Source organism: Neofelis nebulosa, chromosome 14, assembly GCF_028018385.1.
Source record: "Neofelis nebulosa isolate mNeoNeb1 chromosome 14, mNeoNeb1.pri, whole genome shotgun sequence".
In the NCBI taxonomy this organism is placed as follows: Eukaryota; Metazoa; Chordata; class Mammalia; order Carnivora; family Felidae; genus Neofelis; species Neofelis nebulosa.
In genome coordinates, this window is record NC_080795.1 from 53,342,626 (window position 1) to 53,358,077 (window position 15,452).

The 15,452-nt window shown below is 36.1% G+C and overlaps 1 protein-coding gene across 2 annotated transcripts in view; it reads right to left on the reverse strand.

The window, feature by feature from the left end:
- The window catches only part of EIF3E (eukaryotic translation initiation factor 3 subunit E), a 55,190-nt gene extending 40,160 nt beyond the window's left edge, over positions 1 to 15,030 (reverse strand). The window contains exons 1-6 of one of the 2 annotated variants that reach the window (XM_058698842.1): positions 14,874 to 14,985; positions 11,978 to 12,081; positions 10,614 to 10,728; positions 8,812 to 8,929; positions 6,172 to 6,214; positions 4,389 to 4,493 (exon numbers count right to left, since the gene is read on the reverse strand). In XM_058698842.1, coding sequence (XP_058554825.1) covers positions 4,389 to 4,493; positions 6,172 to 6,214; positions 8,812 to 8,929; positions 10,614 to 10,671 — 324 coding nt within the window. In that variant the 5' untranslated portion in view covers positions 10,672 to 10,728; positions 11,978 to 12,081; positions 14,874 to 14,985. Of the gene's footprint in view, positions 1 to 4,388; positions 4,494 to 6,171; positions 6,215 to 8,811; positions 8,930 to 10,613; positions 10,729 to 11,977; positions 12,082 to 14,873 lie in introns of both variants that reach the window. The other variant, XM_058698841.1, reaches the window with a different exon arrangement.
- Between the last annotated feature and the right edge of the window lie 422 nt (positions 15,031 to 15,452).

Genomic DNA, 15,452 nt, shown 5'->3' on the forward strand with positions numbered 1-15,452 from the left:
AGATAACAACTGGAAGTAATCCAAATGATCAACAAATAAATTCTAGTATAGTCATAGAATGGAACACTATGCACCAATAAAAAGAATCAAACTTTTTTTTATTATTTATTTACTTATTTTTAGACAGAGAGACAAAGAGACACACAGAGAGAGAGAGCACGTGCGTGTGAGTTGGGGAGAGAAGCAGATGGAAAAAAATCTTAGGTAGGCACCACACCCAGCACAGAACCCAATGTGTGGCTAGATCCTGGGACAATAACCTGAGCTGAAATCAAGAGTCAGATGCTCAACTGACTGAGCCTCCCAGGCGCATCAAGAATCAACTCTGAAGCACACAAGTAACAGAAATGAAACTTAAAAACTTGCTGGTCAAAGTGAGCCAGGCACAAGCTTACATATTTCATCCCACTTACATACAATTCTAGAACAAACAAAACTAATCTATAGGGATGGACAACAGATCAGTGGATAAAATCAGGGTGAGTTGTGACTACAAGGGGGCATAATGGGTCTTTCTGCATTAACAGAAATATTCTTTATCTTGATATGGTGATAGTTGTACAAGTATATGCATTTGTCAAAACTCAGTGAAATTTAAAAATTGATTTACAGAAATCCATAAAATCACTGTTCAAATTATAAAGGATAAAATGTTTGATCCTTACTTTAAAATCTGAGGAATATTTTATCAAATTTAAGACGCCATCAATCTTAAGATACACTATTATTTATGTTTCCAAAACACAACCAATTTAAGACACAACCCAGTTTGGTATTAAAATGTGATAATCTATGTATCTGAAAATCAATATGAAACAGATAACTTTTTAAAAAATGTTTATTTTTGAGAGAGAGCATGCAAGGGAGCAGGGGAGGGGCAGAAAGAGAGGGAGACTGAGAATCCTAAACAGATTCCATGCTGTCAGTGCAGAGCCTGACACTGGGCTGAAACTCATGAACTAAAAACTGAGATCATGACCTGAGCCGAAATCAAGAGTCAGACACTTAACCAACCGAGCCGCCCAGGTGCCCCAAACATCTTTTACACCAACATTATCAAACAGAGCACATCAGACCCAAAACATCACCTAAGATCCTAAAGCTTCCAAAAGTCATCACTACTTAAGCTTTCTTAAGTCAAGGGAAAGTACCTTTAAACCAAATGGCATGTACTTACAGGAGATAAATTTAAAATTCTGAGTGAAAACAACAAAAACCCATGCTAGTAAAATATGATCACAAATAGTTCTAGCATCTTAAAATCACTTTTATTTCAAATGGCTGCTGGATGAAGGGAGGGTTATATTTTAGAGTCAGAGGCCACAGAGAAGGCAAATTTTCACAAAATAATTAAAATACAGTGTTAATACCTTTTATTAATTTTTTAAAATAACTTTTAAAACAAAAACGTTCAAAAATTCCTACTAAATCTGCTCTACCATTTCATTCCAAATTAATGCATTTCTCAGAGTACAACCATATAGGGTGCATGTAAACACTGCTTGATGTATTCTAAAAACCACCAAACTTTTTAAAAATAAAGGTAGATTCCGAGGTCACACTGCTTTAATTTACACAACACTGACCTACAATAGGTCACCTGGAGAGTCAAATTCTAATCTCAGATCATAGTTACAATGGTTCTTTCATATCTTATGTTTCCCTAACTATAGATTTAAAAGAATACCCAACCACCAGACAAGAATTTGGAAATGAAAAAAAAAAAGGCTATTACAAAAAAATAAAAGTAAATAACTAACATGTAAAACACTGACATTATTCATCCCAAATCAAACCAGGATTTTTAATCTTTGCTATTGACAAGATTTCACATATACATACATTTTATAGTAATGCCTATCCAAACAAAAGAAAAGGAGAAGTAAAATTATTCATTTTTTAAAACTTAGCTTTGTTAGCCTCTATCAATATGCCAACAGAAAGTAACCAACTCCCAGCTACTCAAATGTCTTGTCACACAGATGGGACATGAATTTAAAAATAAATTTCACCTAATTTCTAAGCACTATCTAATCACTCTAGTTTAACTGCTCTTAACGTAAAACATTGATTTTGTGCTCAAATCATGGTAATCAATCACCTAACAAATGTCATTTGAGTTCCAACACAAGACCTGTTAGGTAATGCTAAGGTTTAAAATTGAGGATTTTTTTAAGTTAGGAAACTAACTTAGATCTTCACATTTAAAAAAAAAAAAAGTAAGTATAAAAACTTCACGAGCATTTGTAGAAATTGTCAGACTAATTACAAAATATTACTACATATAATATCCTATTAAGACTGGAATGTTATATTTGTTAGGATAAAAGCTGTTTTGTAACAGCATAGAAAGTTTCTTAATCCCCCAAAGATTCATGCGTACTACTCTGGCTCAAGTCCATGTCATTACAGTTGGCTCTTCATACCGACCTGCTTTCAAGGATGGATATGCTAGAAGAGTTTCAATATCTGGATTTCCAGCAGTTACCTTAAGTTTCCATGTCTTAGCAAAATGGCACATTCACTCACTGACCAGCAACAATAAATTTACTGTGCTAGAACTCTAACATGACACTAAATCTTCATTCTCAAAATTCACTCCCAGCATTAACAAATGATATGAATAACCAACTCTTTTCATGTACCTGTAATCATATCAGGCTTCTGATTTTACAATCCTGGTCTAAGCTGTTTACATTTCCAAAGTAATCAACTTTTGCTCTCCTAAATCCTTCATAATATTCAAAGTAAAACTGATGGAATTTTCTGATAAGCCACTACAAGTTTAGCATCACTGATTACCTTCAATGCACTTGCAAGCTAACCACAGCTAATCTGCAAATTAAGAATATTCACAAACGGGAGCAAGAGAAAAATAATTTTTTTTCAAATCAAACTTGGAAATAAACTGAAAATCTTTCTTTGAAGGATAGATGGTAGTTTTAAAAAATGAAGTTCTCTAAGTACTTTTTTTAAGTGTAGGAATTATTTGAATTAATAACATATCAATCTCTTCCCTTTCCCTGCTCCCCCCCAAAAGAAAATTTAATTTCCTGGAAAACAACCAAAGATAGCAGCCCTACATCTTTTGACATATGCGGCTAAAAAAAAAAAGAAAGGCACCAGAAAACAGAGACAGAAGAAACAGACTCTTCCAAGGTTAGAAAACAGTCAAGTCCCTGTCTTAAGAGATCATTTCCCAACATCTAGGATTAACTAGAGAAATCAGAGACTTAGGTACTTGCTTATTAACCTAAGGTAACAAATTGTAATTCTTCAAATGAGAAGTTAGTTAAAACAAGGGCATTTTGATAACTCCACAAGGCATTTATTATTAATACAATTACCTACACAGAAGGCAAAATGAGAAAGAGATCTTTTCATTTCAAATGCTGATTTTTTTCTGTGGCTTCATGGAACTCTCCTTCCTCCCAAACAAAAGCCCTAAAATCTAGGGGCACCTGGGTGGCTCAGTTGGTTAAGAGTCCAACTCTTGATTTCAGCTCAGGTAATGGTCTCATGGTTCCTCAAGTCGCACCTGAGGCTATGGGTTCTGTGCTGAGAGCATGGAGCATGCGTGGGAACATGCATGGGATTCTCTCTCTCTGCCCCTCCCTGATCCCTGTCTCTCTCAAAATAAACATTGAAAAATTTTTAAAAAGGCAGTAATCTAGGAACATGTCAACTAGCCAAATGAAAATAACAAACAGGATTCTTTATGGTTAGAAATTTGCTCTCATAATACCATTTAAACTCACCTACCTCCTACATTAAACACACTCACACTCTCTCTCTCTCTCTCTCTCTCTCTCTCTCTCTCTCTCTCTCACACACACACACACACACACACACACACACACACACACACACACACACAGAGTTTCATATTCTAAACTCAGCTGAGTAAAGAAGTAAATGGAAAAAAGTTACTATTAAGGTGTAATTTTTTTTCAAATATCATAAGAATTCCATAGTGTTTAAAACAAACTCAAGGGAGATATACAGCATCAAATAATGAATTAAAGTTAGGAATAATGGATTTATTCAATAAATATTTATTAAGTATCCACAATGTGCTGCTCACTGTGCTGCACAGTAACATAACAAATTGATAGAATTTTGCTAATGTTAAAATCATACAATTATACATAAAATAACAAATTAGTGGCTCCTACTTTTGGATTTCAAGGACAAGTTAAATCTTTCTTCAAATTTTGAGGTCCTGATATAAGCTTTCCTATTTCTATTTGTTCTTTGTTAGGAAAAGTTTTATTTTTTCCTTTCCCTAAGAATTCTTGAAAAGTTAATGTACAGACTCAAATCTATAGACATGTTTTGACAAAGCAAGTAAAACCTACAAAATCTGAAAGAAAAAAAAAATTACTTACCAACACTCTAAAGAAGTAAAGATATTCTGCTGCTCCAGAGTAATTCCCACATTCATACTGGAATTTTGCATACCTGTAGAGTGTATCTAAATATTCCTGCCTAAACTAAAAAAAGAAAAGAAAAAGCATCAGTTCTATTTCTAACTTTGAGTTTTAAAATTCAAACCATTCACTCCTTTAAATGTCCCTAGAAGTCAATTCTCTGTATGCCAAGTGTCACAAAAAACAAAAACAAAATCCATGATCAGAAATACATATGACTCTTAAAACATATGTTAGGAATTGGTGGATTTAGCATTCACAATTCTGGTCTCAAAGAGTTACAAATTCTATAATACCTAATTTGTTGCAATCCAAATCTGAATTGCAGTGGGAAGGTCTCCCAGCTGGTTAATGAGCTTAGATAACTACCAAATATATGCATCCCTATACAGTCTTGTGATTCTGTACAAATAATATGTACAGTAAACTTCAATTCTCTGTGAAAACTGGCCTCCAAATGACACGAAATATTAACATTAGCAATGCAAGCAAAGTGAAAGTGAAGAAATCTAAGAGAAGGACTCCGAACTAGAACATTATCAAATACACCAAACATTCTATATGGAAACCAGAAAGAATAATTTGCACAGTGGTCAGCATACCTCCTGCTAAAGTAATTGTTAAATGAGAGATAAAACTTGAATGCAAGTTAAAGAATTAATTATATGTAAATCCTTATGCTTTGAGTTAACACAAGGGAAGGGAGACTGGGAGATGACTAGAAAAGCCTACAATAAAATTCCCTTATTGGGTATTTATGAAGACCTTGATAATGTCAAGAGCTACTATATTCCACAACGCAGCCAAAGTATTACTTAATTCTACTGCTCAAAGCATTTCTAATTCAAATTTAGTTCTATCTTTATTTGTTAATCCATCAAAAATAAATGGTACCTATTACTTGAGTATTCTAGGAAAAATAAAAAGTTTTGAGAATTTCTATGATTTAAGGTAAGTTTAAGTGGGGCGCCTGGGTAGCTCAGTCAGTTAAGCATCTGACCCTTAATTCCTGATATCAGCTCAGGTCATGATCTCAGGGTCATGAGTTCCAGCCCCATGTTGGGCTCCATGATGACCTGAGTGTGGTATCTGCTTAGGATTCTCTCTCCTTACCTCTCTGCCCCACCTCACTCACAAGCACACTTGCGCTCACACTCTCGCTCAAAATAATATTTATAAAAAAATAAAGGTAAGTATAAGCATCTCATTTTCTTATCAGCACCAATTTTAAAAACTGATGTTTTGAAAACATATCATATATTTAATAAGTCAATCTGGAAATTGTATTCTTGTTAAGCCACAAACCTGTCTTTACAGCACTATTCTTTAATTAACCTTATTGAAACAGGACAACTAAAGAAATTTTTTTTTAAGTGTTATTTATTTATTTATTTTGAGAGAGATAGAGAGAGAGAGAGAAAGAATCCCAAGTAGGCTCCCCCTTGTCAGCAGGGAGTCCGACACAGGGCTCAAACCCCCGAACCACTGAGATCATGACCTGAGCTGAAACCAAGAGTTGGACACTTAACCGACTAAACCACCCAGGTGCCCTAAAGAAATTTTTTTTTTAAAGATAAGAAAGAGCCCCTTTATTGACCAATATATCACTTAAATATGTTTTGTTAGATTTGTGGAATCATTGCCAACATGAATACAACTGCCATCAAATGCATTAACAATGATTTAAAGTAGAATGAATTATAAATGGGAAAATTAGGAAATTTTTTAAAATACCACTTACACCATGCTTGTCCGCTAGGTAGTCAAACAGCATCCGACCATCTCTAAATTAGAAACAAAAATTACTGATTTGATAGGCCACAGAAAACAAAATGAGCATATCCAAACATTCCTATTACCCACATAAAGCCATCTAAATATCTTAATACTTAAACACTAGAAACAAAGTAAGTCTTCCAGAATCAAATAAACAGAACATTACAAGATTAATCAATTATGCTTAACATATATATCTATGCTACACACCCTGTATAATTATTATCCAACTCAGTGTCAATCCAATTTAACTTTTCTTAAATTAGCTTTGCATAACTAAGATGTTGCCAGGCGGGTAAAAGACAAAATGATGACAAAGACACCAAGGAACAAGTGATAGATGGCACAGTGACCCACTTTCTGGGCATTTTCAAAAAAGGAAACATTTTCTTATGCTTACCACAAGAGGGAATGCTGTGGAATGCTTTTCTGGAAGATAATTTTACTTGAGATTTAATGGGGAAGGAATATATCATCACCAAAATCAACATGGGTATATTATAATACTGAATATGAAACATGTATAACTTTTTAACATAAGATTTCAAAAAAAGCTTAGCACTTCTTGTGGATCATAGTGAATTACTTGTGTTATACTCCTTGTACCTTTTAGTATGTAATCACTGTCCTTTGGTTGATTGGGTATTTCTGGGAAAGTATGAGAAATACAATATGTTGAACAAAATTTAAAAACAAATTGGCAGGAAGAGGTTATTACTTTGAAAATAAGTAGTTTAATTACAAGTTTTTAAAACAATTCCATTCTTTCATTTATCTCAATGCCATGCCTATTAAACTGCAAGGAGTGCTCTCTAATATTTGGTGAATAAATCTATATTCATCTTATTCAACCCTAATCTCATTACTTCCTCATATTTAAGTGACTAGAATAAATTCAGAATTTAAATTCTAAATTTTTGATTGTCCCCTAACAGCTGGATTATTTCAGCTGTTCCTTTGTGGGCATTTACATGTGACCTGAAGGCCTAAATCATTATAAGTGTAGACATGTAGTGTGTGTGTGTGTGTGTGTGTGTGTGTGTGTGTATATATATGTATGTATATATACACACACACACAGATGGCTTTATCTTACTAAGCAATCATATATATTTTATGTATAGCTATCTGTGTGTGTGTGTGTGTGTGTATATAATCTGTGTATATATATGTAGTATAACACAGTGTATGTTAGTAATATAGCAGGCTACACTGTAATATGGTATATGGGCTCCTGGGTGATGTGCCAATTCTTGATTTCGGCTCAGGTCATGATCTCACCATGCGTGAGTTTGAGCTTCCGTGTCAGGCCCTGTGCTGACAGCTCAGAGCCCACTTGGGATTCTCTCTCCCTCACTCTCTGCCCCTCCCCAGCTTGAATGCACACACGTAGATGTGTGCTCTCTCTCTCAAAATAAATAAACTTGTAAGATGGGGTGCCTGGGTGGCTCAGTCAGTTGGGCGTCTGACTTCGGCTCAGGTCATGATCTCAAGGTTCATGAGTTCCAGCCCCACATTGGGCTCTGTGCTGACAGCTCTGAGCCCAGAGCCTGCTTCGGATTCTGGATCTCCCTCTCTCTCTCTCTGCCCCTCCTACGCTCACACTCTGTCTCTCTCTCTCAAAAATAAATAAATATTAAAAAAAAAATTTAATAAAAATAAAATTAAAAAATAAACTTAAAAGATGGTATAATAATCGTGTAGTATTTGCTGTCTTGTTAAAAATTATCTAGTAACACTTCCCCAGATCACAAATGACAACTTAGAATTAATCTCTCTTAATAGTTGGTTTGGCCATATATTGTAAAAGCTGAAGATACAACATGGCAAAATCTTCAGCAATTCTTCTAGTAAATATGTTGGTAGCTAAGATTTACCACAATGGCAATATTCAATTTTAGTAGGAGATTTTATTTTTAAAAGTTTCTAATAACTCAAAGGGCTTCAATTAATGATATATATTAAGACAGAGTAAGGCAATATGCATTCTTTGGAAACCAAGCACTATGTTTATTTCTAATTAAGGAGAAGTTAAGAATAAATTAACTTTATTAGCTCCACACCACCCTCCCTCCGTGGGCTGGGCAATGAGGTTGGAAGGATATGAGAGAATGTAGCCAAATGATAAAGTGAGTTCAGGTTTCCCTCTAGGTATTGCCCAGGCACAGGTATGTCAACCTGAGTACCACTGACATTTTTGGGGTGGATAATTCTTTATTGGAGGGTAGGGTACTGTCTAATGCATTGTAGGATATTTAGCAGCATTCCTGGCCTCTCCTTGCTAGGTGCCAGTAGCACCCCTCCAATTGTGACAATGAAAAAATGTCACCAGACATTGCCAAATGTCCCCTAGGAAGAGGGGAGGAAGGCAGAACTGCTGTAGCATGATCAGATTTGGGGAACTGGTAAAGAAGTTAAAAAAAAAATTAGTATTAATATTTATTAAGGAATTCCTGGTCCATACACAATAAGGATAAATGAAAATAAACAGATAAAGTTATCAATTAAACCCTGAACTTTTATGATGGGATATTAAATAAAATTTGAATTAACATTTGTATTAATCCAGAAAAGAATTTTTAGAATTCAAATTAAGGGAGGTTACCTGGTTGACTGCATCTGCCTTGTAGTTTCTGGATCTTCAAACATCTTCACAATTGGTTCCGTTTCTGCCTGAAGCTGTTTAAGTTGTGCAACAACTGTGGTTCTTTTTTCTCTCAAAGCTAATTAAAAATGCAAAGGAGTACTATAATGTTGAACTATACTGCTCACCATGAGAATATCTCTGGAAAAATTTCAGTTTATTTCAGTTGTACATAGATTTATTTGCCCCTAGTATATTCACATGCCAGGAACCACCAACCCGGTAAGTCTCGCAAATCCATTTTTTTTCTTTCTAGCAATGCAGAAGCACATAAAGAAGTCCCCTTCTTATTCTTAAGGAAAACTGAGGAATATACAAATACAGCTGGGGGAGGGGGGTGGCTGCTGAGAAATTATCTAAATCCACATTTCAAATACTTTACTCCTAGTGTTTCATTTGTTCTCAATGAATTTTCTCAGATGAGTATTATCCCGGAGTTCCTGAACAGAGACTCAGAGTGGTTTACACATTACTATAGATTTTCAATTAGATTGAATGGAATTTAAATCCAACCAATAATCTCTCTTTTCACTATAAACCTACTTTTGTAATCTATCAAACCCAATTCTAGTTTCTTTTTACTGCATTATGAAGAGCCACAGAAAACTTGAACATAACCTACCCTGCAGGCATGCTTTAAACTTTTACTCTGAAATAGTTAACTTTTGGGGCGCCTGGGTGGCTTCGGCTCAGCTCAGATTATGATCTTGCAGTTTGTGGGTTAGAGTCCCGCTTCGAGCTCTGTGCTGGAAGCTCGGAGCCTGGAGCCTGCTTCCGCGATTGTGTCTGCCTCTCTCTCTGCCCCTCCCCCACGGGCGCACTTTCTCTCTCTCTCTCAAAAATAAACATTAAAAAAATGTTTTTAAAAAGTTAACTTTTTCATCACAAACTAAAATTTAAAGAGCTACTGTCATTTACTGTAATATAAGCAAAAAAGGTGATTATGTTTAGTATAATAATTTCTGTGTTACACATTAAAAAGTATTACTAGAACAATGTTTCTCAAACATAGAAGGGGATATGTGCTTAAATTATGGAAAATGTCAATTTAAACTAAATAAATTGTATTTATGTACTGAAAGCATTCTTAAAATCTTTTAAAATAACACGTTCACAAAAGAAATAATACAGCATTTTTCAAACTTACGGGGAAACTTTTTTTTTTTTTAAAGGAACATCTATTACCATAGGAAACGTGGAAAACACCATACCACAGCAGTTCTCCAATTTGAGTGCTGGGCCTCAGCCAACACTTTGTGATTAAGTAGACCTGGGGTATGACCTCAAAATTTGCATTTCTAACAAGCTCTCCCAGGTGAACTGACGATGCTGGGACTGGGGACATTATTTATGAGAACCGTGACTATACCCAGATGCCTCAAGATGGAAAAAAAAAAAAAAATCTCTAAGGCACACAGATGCTAACTGAAAAAGTTACTAGCAAACCAAAAACAGCCACATTCTCAGATAATTCCAAGGAGACAATTCATTCATAAGCACAATTTTGATGATACATACTATAAACTGAAAATATTTAAAAACCATGTTTTAAAGTAGTCTCACACTTTTTGTGGTGAGAAAATAATATACTTTAGATGACATGTAACCTTCACATTACCTTTCATCCAAAGAACTTTTAAACCATAATAACCTCAAATAGCATTAAAGGCTCTTGGCTAAAAGCTCTTTTATACATCACAAAACTTTAACACACATATCCTCAGTTCACAAGACAAGCTGTAGTTCCAAATGACAAAACTTACCATGCGGAATATCATCAGAATAAAGATTTTTGTATACATCCATAGCAAAGTCTACCATGTTGGTATCACTAAGAAGATCCAATTTCCCTTGTAATAATTCTTTTTCATTATAGATCTGCAAGAGAAAATTACTTTCTAATGACTATGTTTAAGTTCCCACAAATAAACTAATAAATATCCACACCAACTCTACTGATAAGCATATATAGTGGTTTCCTTGCCACACCAGCAATCAACTCAAATTTTTTACCTTCTTAGTTATCTCTCACATCCACATGATGCCTACCCATCTCTCCTTGAGGTGGGTTCTCCTCTACCCCCACATATTTTTTTTGCTAAATCATTTGAATCCTTCATAATCCTTACCCATCCACACCACTAAAACAGAACTAGCACCCATTCTCTAGGTCAGCCATGTCGTATCAGGTTTTTGCTTTGCAAGGAATTCAAGAAACAATTTAACCCATACTACAGGAATCAAACAGACACACAAGCGAACTCACATAAATGTGAAGTTTAGTGCAATGAGCAACATGTAAGGATCCTATACAACAGTATTTAAGGAGACAGTAATCAAAATTAAAAAAAAAAATTTTAAGTGAACAGTTACCAAGATAAGGCTTCAGCAAAAGATCTGCATACTAAATTTAATTTTGTCAAGGAAAGAAAAAACACAAGAAGATTCCACATTTCACTGCCTGTGAAAAGATGAAGGTGATCAAATGGTACAGCTATGAGATCAAAACTGAAACTTCCAAACTATACATAAGGAACTCCTACAGAATATAAGAAAAATAATTGAAAATGGCTAAAAATTTTAATACCCACTTTATAGGAGTATAATCAAATGGCCAACACCGAAAAAGGTTCTCAACTTCATTAATCACACAGAAAATGCAAGTTAAAGCCACATTTAAAAAAAAAAAAAAACATGCACACACACACACAAACAAAAAACTGGCAATACTAGTGTCGGTGTAGAAGTAGAGTAACTGAACACTTAACTCTTCTGGCAGAAGTACAACCACTTTGGAAAACTGTTTTTATCTCCTAAAATCAAACATACATTTTCACCCAGTAATTCTGATCCTTGATACCCAAGAGAAATGGGGGAATATATTCAAAGGGCATTTCCGAGAATGTTCATAGCAGTACTAGTTGTAATAGCCAAGTTTATCAACATTGGAATGGATAAACTGTAGTCTACTCATCTAACATATTAACACTCAGCACTGGGAACGAAAGAACTACAGTTACCCTAACATCCTGGATGACTCTCACAGTGGTGAAGGAAATAAATCATACAAAGCACTACAATGCTTAATTTCAAAACCAGGCAAAGCTATTCTAGGACTAGCGCTTACCTTTGGGGGGTGTAATGACTAGGAAAGGTCAGAAGGAAGGTTTTTAGGATGTTTGTAATGTTTTATTTATTGATTTGGATGGTGGTCACACAAGTGGGTTCACTCTGAAAAAAGGCATTATTATTTGGCACTTTTCTGTATGAATGTTATACCTGATAAAAAGCTTACTTAAAAAAACAGGAGAACCTTATCTTCAGTGAAAACATCTTTCTCTAGCGTGTCAACCTCTTCTTTCCACCCCATTAATAGCTTTTAATTTGCATCGTCTCTACTGTAGATTCAAAGCATCGCTCCTCTGCCATTAAGACCTTACTAGCCTCTTAAATCTGCATCTGCTTATATCACCTTCTCTAAATTCTGCCTTATACCCACCCAGCCATACTCTGTAAAGGGTAGATAGGAAATATTTTAGACTTTTAAACCAAGAAGCAAAAATCTAGGATAGGCTATATCAGTACTGTAAGAGTTTCCACAATTTCTTTTCTAAGTAAAAAATAATGGAGTAAAATTTTTTGTAAAAGAGATATACTAATGAGAAGAATGTCATTCTTTCTGGGTGGGAACTGTTTCACTCAATTGGGGTATAAAGTCAGTGTTCTATAACTGAAAATGTTTGCAAACGTCCATCTGTTACAATTATTTTTAACTTACAGACCATACAAAACAGGCAAAGGGCTGTATTTGCTTCACGGGCTATAGTTTGCCAATCTGTGGTCTATCAATCTCTGAGAAACAGCTCCAACTTTTTAATAGATTGAAAATATTCTTCTGACATCTCTTCCTGCTGTCATCCTCCACAAAATCCAACATCCACGATGAAGATCTTTAAAAACTCAAGGTTTGGAGCACCTGGGTGGCTCAGTCGGTTAAGCGTACAGCTTCACCTCAGGTCATGATTTCACAGATCCTGAATTCCAGCCCACATCAGGCTTTCTGCTGTCAGCACAGAACCTGTTTCGGATCTTCTGTCCCTTGCCTCTCCGTCCCTTCCCTGCTTGCGCTCTCTCAAAAATAAACATTAAAAAAAAAAAAAAAAAACCCTCAAGCCTTAAAATTTCTTTATCTCACAACTTTCACTTAGTACCTCATCTCTAAGACTTCCAACTTAAATTAATCATCTTGGTCACCAATATCATTAAAATGCTTCATCATCCCATTGTACCCTCTGCTCTTTCTCATTTTTATATCACCCTTTTTCGTTGTCACCACATTAGTTTAGATATCATTTTTTAGCTATTTCAAAGATTTCCTCATTAGTAGTAGTATCACTAATTCCATCCATTTTCTCAAACCAAATACAATTCAGTGTCAATCCCTAGTTCTGGGGGAAAAAATCATCTGTTTTCTATGTTCTGGCTAAGGATGACTATAAAATGTTTCAAGAGCAGGCAACAATGCTATTCAATCACATTTGTGCTTTTTCTCTGCTGATCAGCAATCCATCTCTAAATGACATATATTTACATGTCTACCTCCAAACATGTTGACACTACTTCAATCATCTTCCAATGCTCCTTTCAATCTGAGAGTGACTGGCATGAGCTCTTATAAATGTATGATTTTCAATCTCAGTTGGGTCATCCACACTAACCAATTCTTGTATTTGGTCAGTTTTCTCAGTCCCCATTTCTTGTCCTTACCTCACTCCTCAAAACCCCAAGTGGTTGCCTCACTCCTCTCTCATACAGGATGGCCTACCCTCAGAATAGAAAATATTCACGAGTACTTACTTTGTCCCACAAGGCTAAGTACTTTATATGCATTATCTCATGTAATTTGTCTAACAATCCCATAAGGGAACTTTGCTGTTCCCTAACATCACAACTTTGGAGTTGTGTTATGTATTTCGAAAAGGATCAGGTGAATGAGGAGTACACATATCTAATGAACCGTAACTACCAGGAAGATTTGAAAAGTTATCAGAACAATGTTATGTTTCTTTGAAGGGCTTTTTGGTCTTATTGCTTTTGGGACACACAAATCTACTCCCCAAATCTAGAATTCCCTAAGTAAACTTATGTTGTAATCTGCGTTCACATGCAGAATTCATTTACTTTTCTGGCCAATATTTGAATCCTTTCACCATAATAATATTACTTTATTATAGTTAATAAAATGTATCAATTTCCCAACAAATTCAAGGTATAACTAAGACCAGTATATCAAAACTTTTAGGGTTGAGATGTTTTAAAATGAGGTACCAAAACCACAGACTAATCTCACGATATTTTGAGTAGCTAAATGAATGTTAACACTCAAATTACTCGAAGTCTGTATACACCGAAAAAAGCACTGTTAAGTAAAAACTGTCCAATTTTTGGCGGGGGCAGGAGGGCGTCCCCATCCGACAAAATATGCCACGCTTCTAGAAGTGGCAGGAAAGACCAGGAAAACTCTAAGGGAAAAATGCACAACTTTATGGAAATTAAAGTCTAGCTATTTCACATAAGGGTAGGAAAATTATTCCAAAGTTCCAGCAAACAAAAACAAAGCCAAGCACATCCTTCCCACAGTTTCTGAAAGAAAAATCAAAATCTCTCACACACCAAATTGCTTTTGGAAGCAAGCATTACCCCAGCGAAGCTGGCGAACGATCAACTTCCGAGAGGAACCGACGCGGAAGTCCCTCCGGCACCGTCACATCAAGAAGTAAAGCAAAGACCTCTTTCTCCCCCTAAGTTGCCTACTGTCACTTCACCTCTCTTCACAACCGAATTCTGCGGTGCTAATCAACTGAGGAGACGCTAAACTACCAGCAGATCCTTACTGCCCGATCCAGGACCAAACCGGCGGCCGCCTCACACGTGTCAGGCCTAGGGCTAGAGTCACCGCCTTTCGGCCTCCCCCAGTGTATCACGCGTTCCCACGCCTTCCTCGCGCTCAAAGCCCCCCTCACCTCTTTTACGGAGAGAAATTCAAGCAACGGAAAGACTAGATGCCGATCCAAAAAGTGCGCGATACGAGTAGTCAGGTCGTATTCCGCCATCTTGGCAAGGAAAAAGGGAGTCTGAGCTCACTAAAACTTTATTCATAGCGCCGACAAACGAACAGACAGGCCCCAGATTGCGCATGAGCAGTAGTTCAACAAGCCAGGGAGAAAGGGGCGGGGTTCAGCCCGTAGCGCTCCGCGAACAGCGGCGCATGCGTGCCAAGGTAAGGTAGTTCCTTCCTCTAGGCAACTCTGGGACTGGGCGGAGCGGCGGGCTCCAGATCTTCCGTTTGAAAGTTTGTCAGTATCCTGCAGTGCATTTCGCTAATAAATATTGAAAATTGAGAATTGATTGCTGAGGGATTGTCGGTTACATTGGGATGCGGCAGAGGACAAGATAATGAGGCACCTGTTTTCCGAAAAGTTGCGTACAAGAAGGAATAGACCTGAGGTTTCGTTTGGCATATACTGATCATTTTGTTATCGTTTGTTAAATTATGGTAGGACGCGTTTCTAGACAGGAAACAAGTGAAATGATTTTAGTTT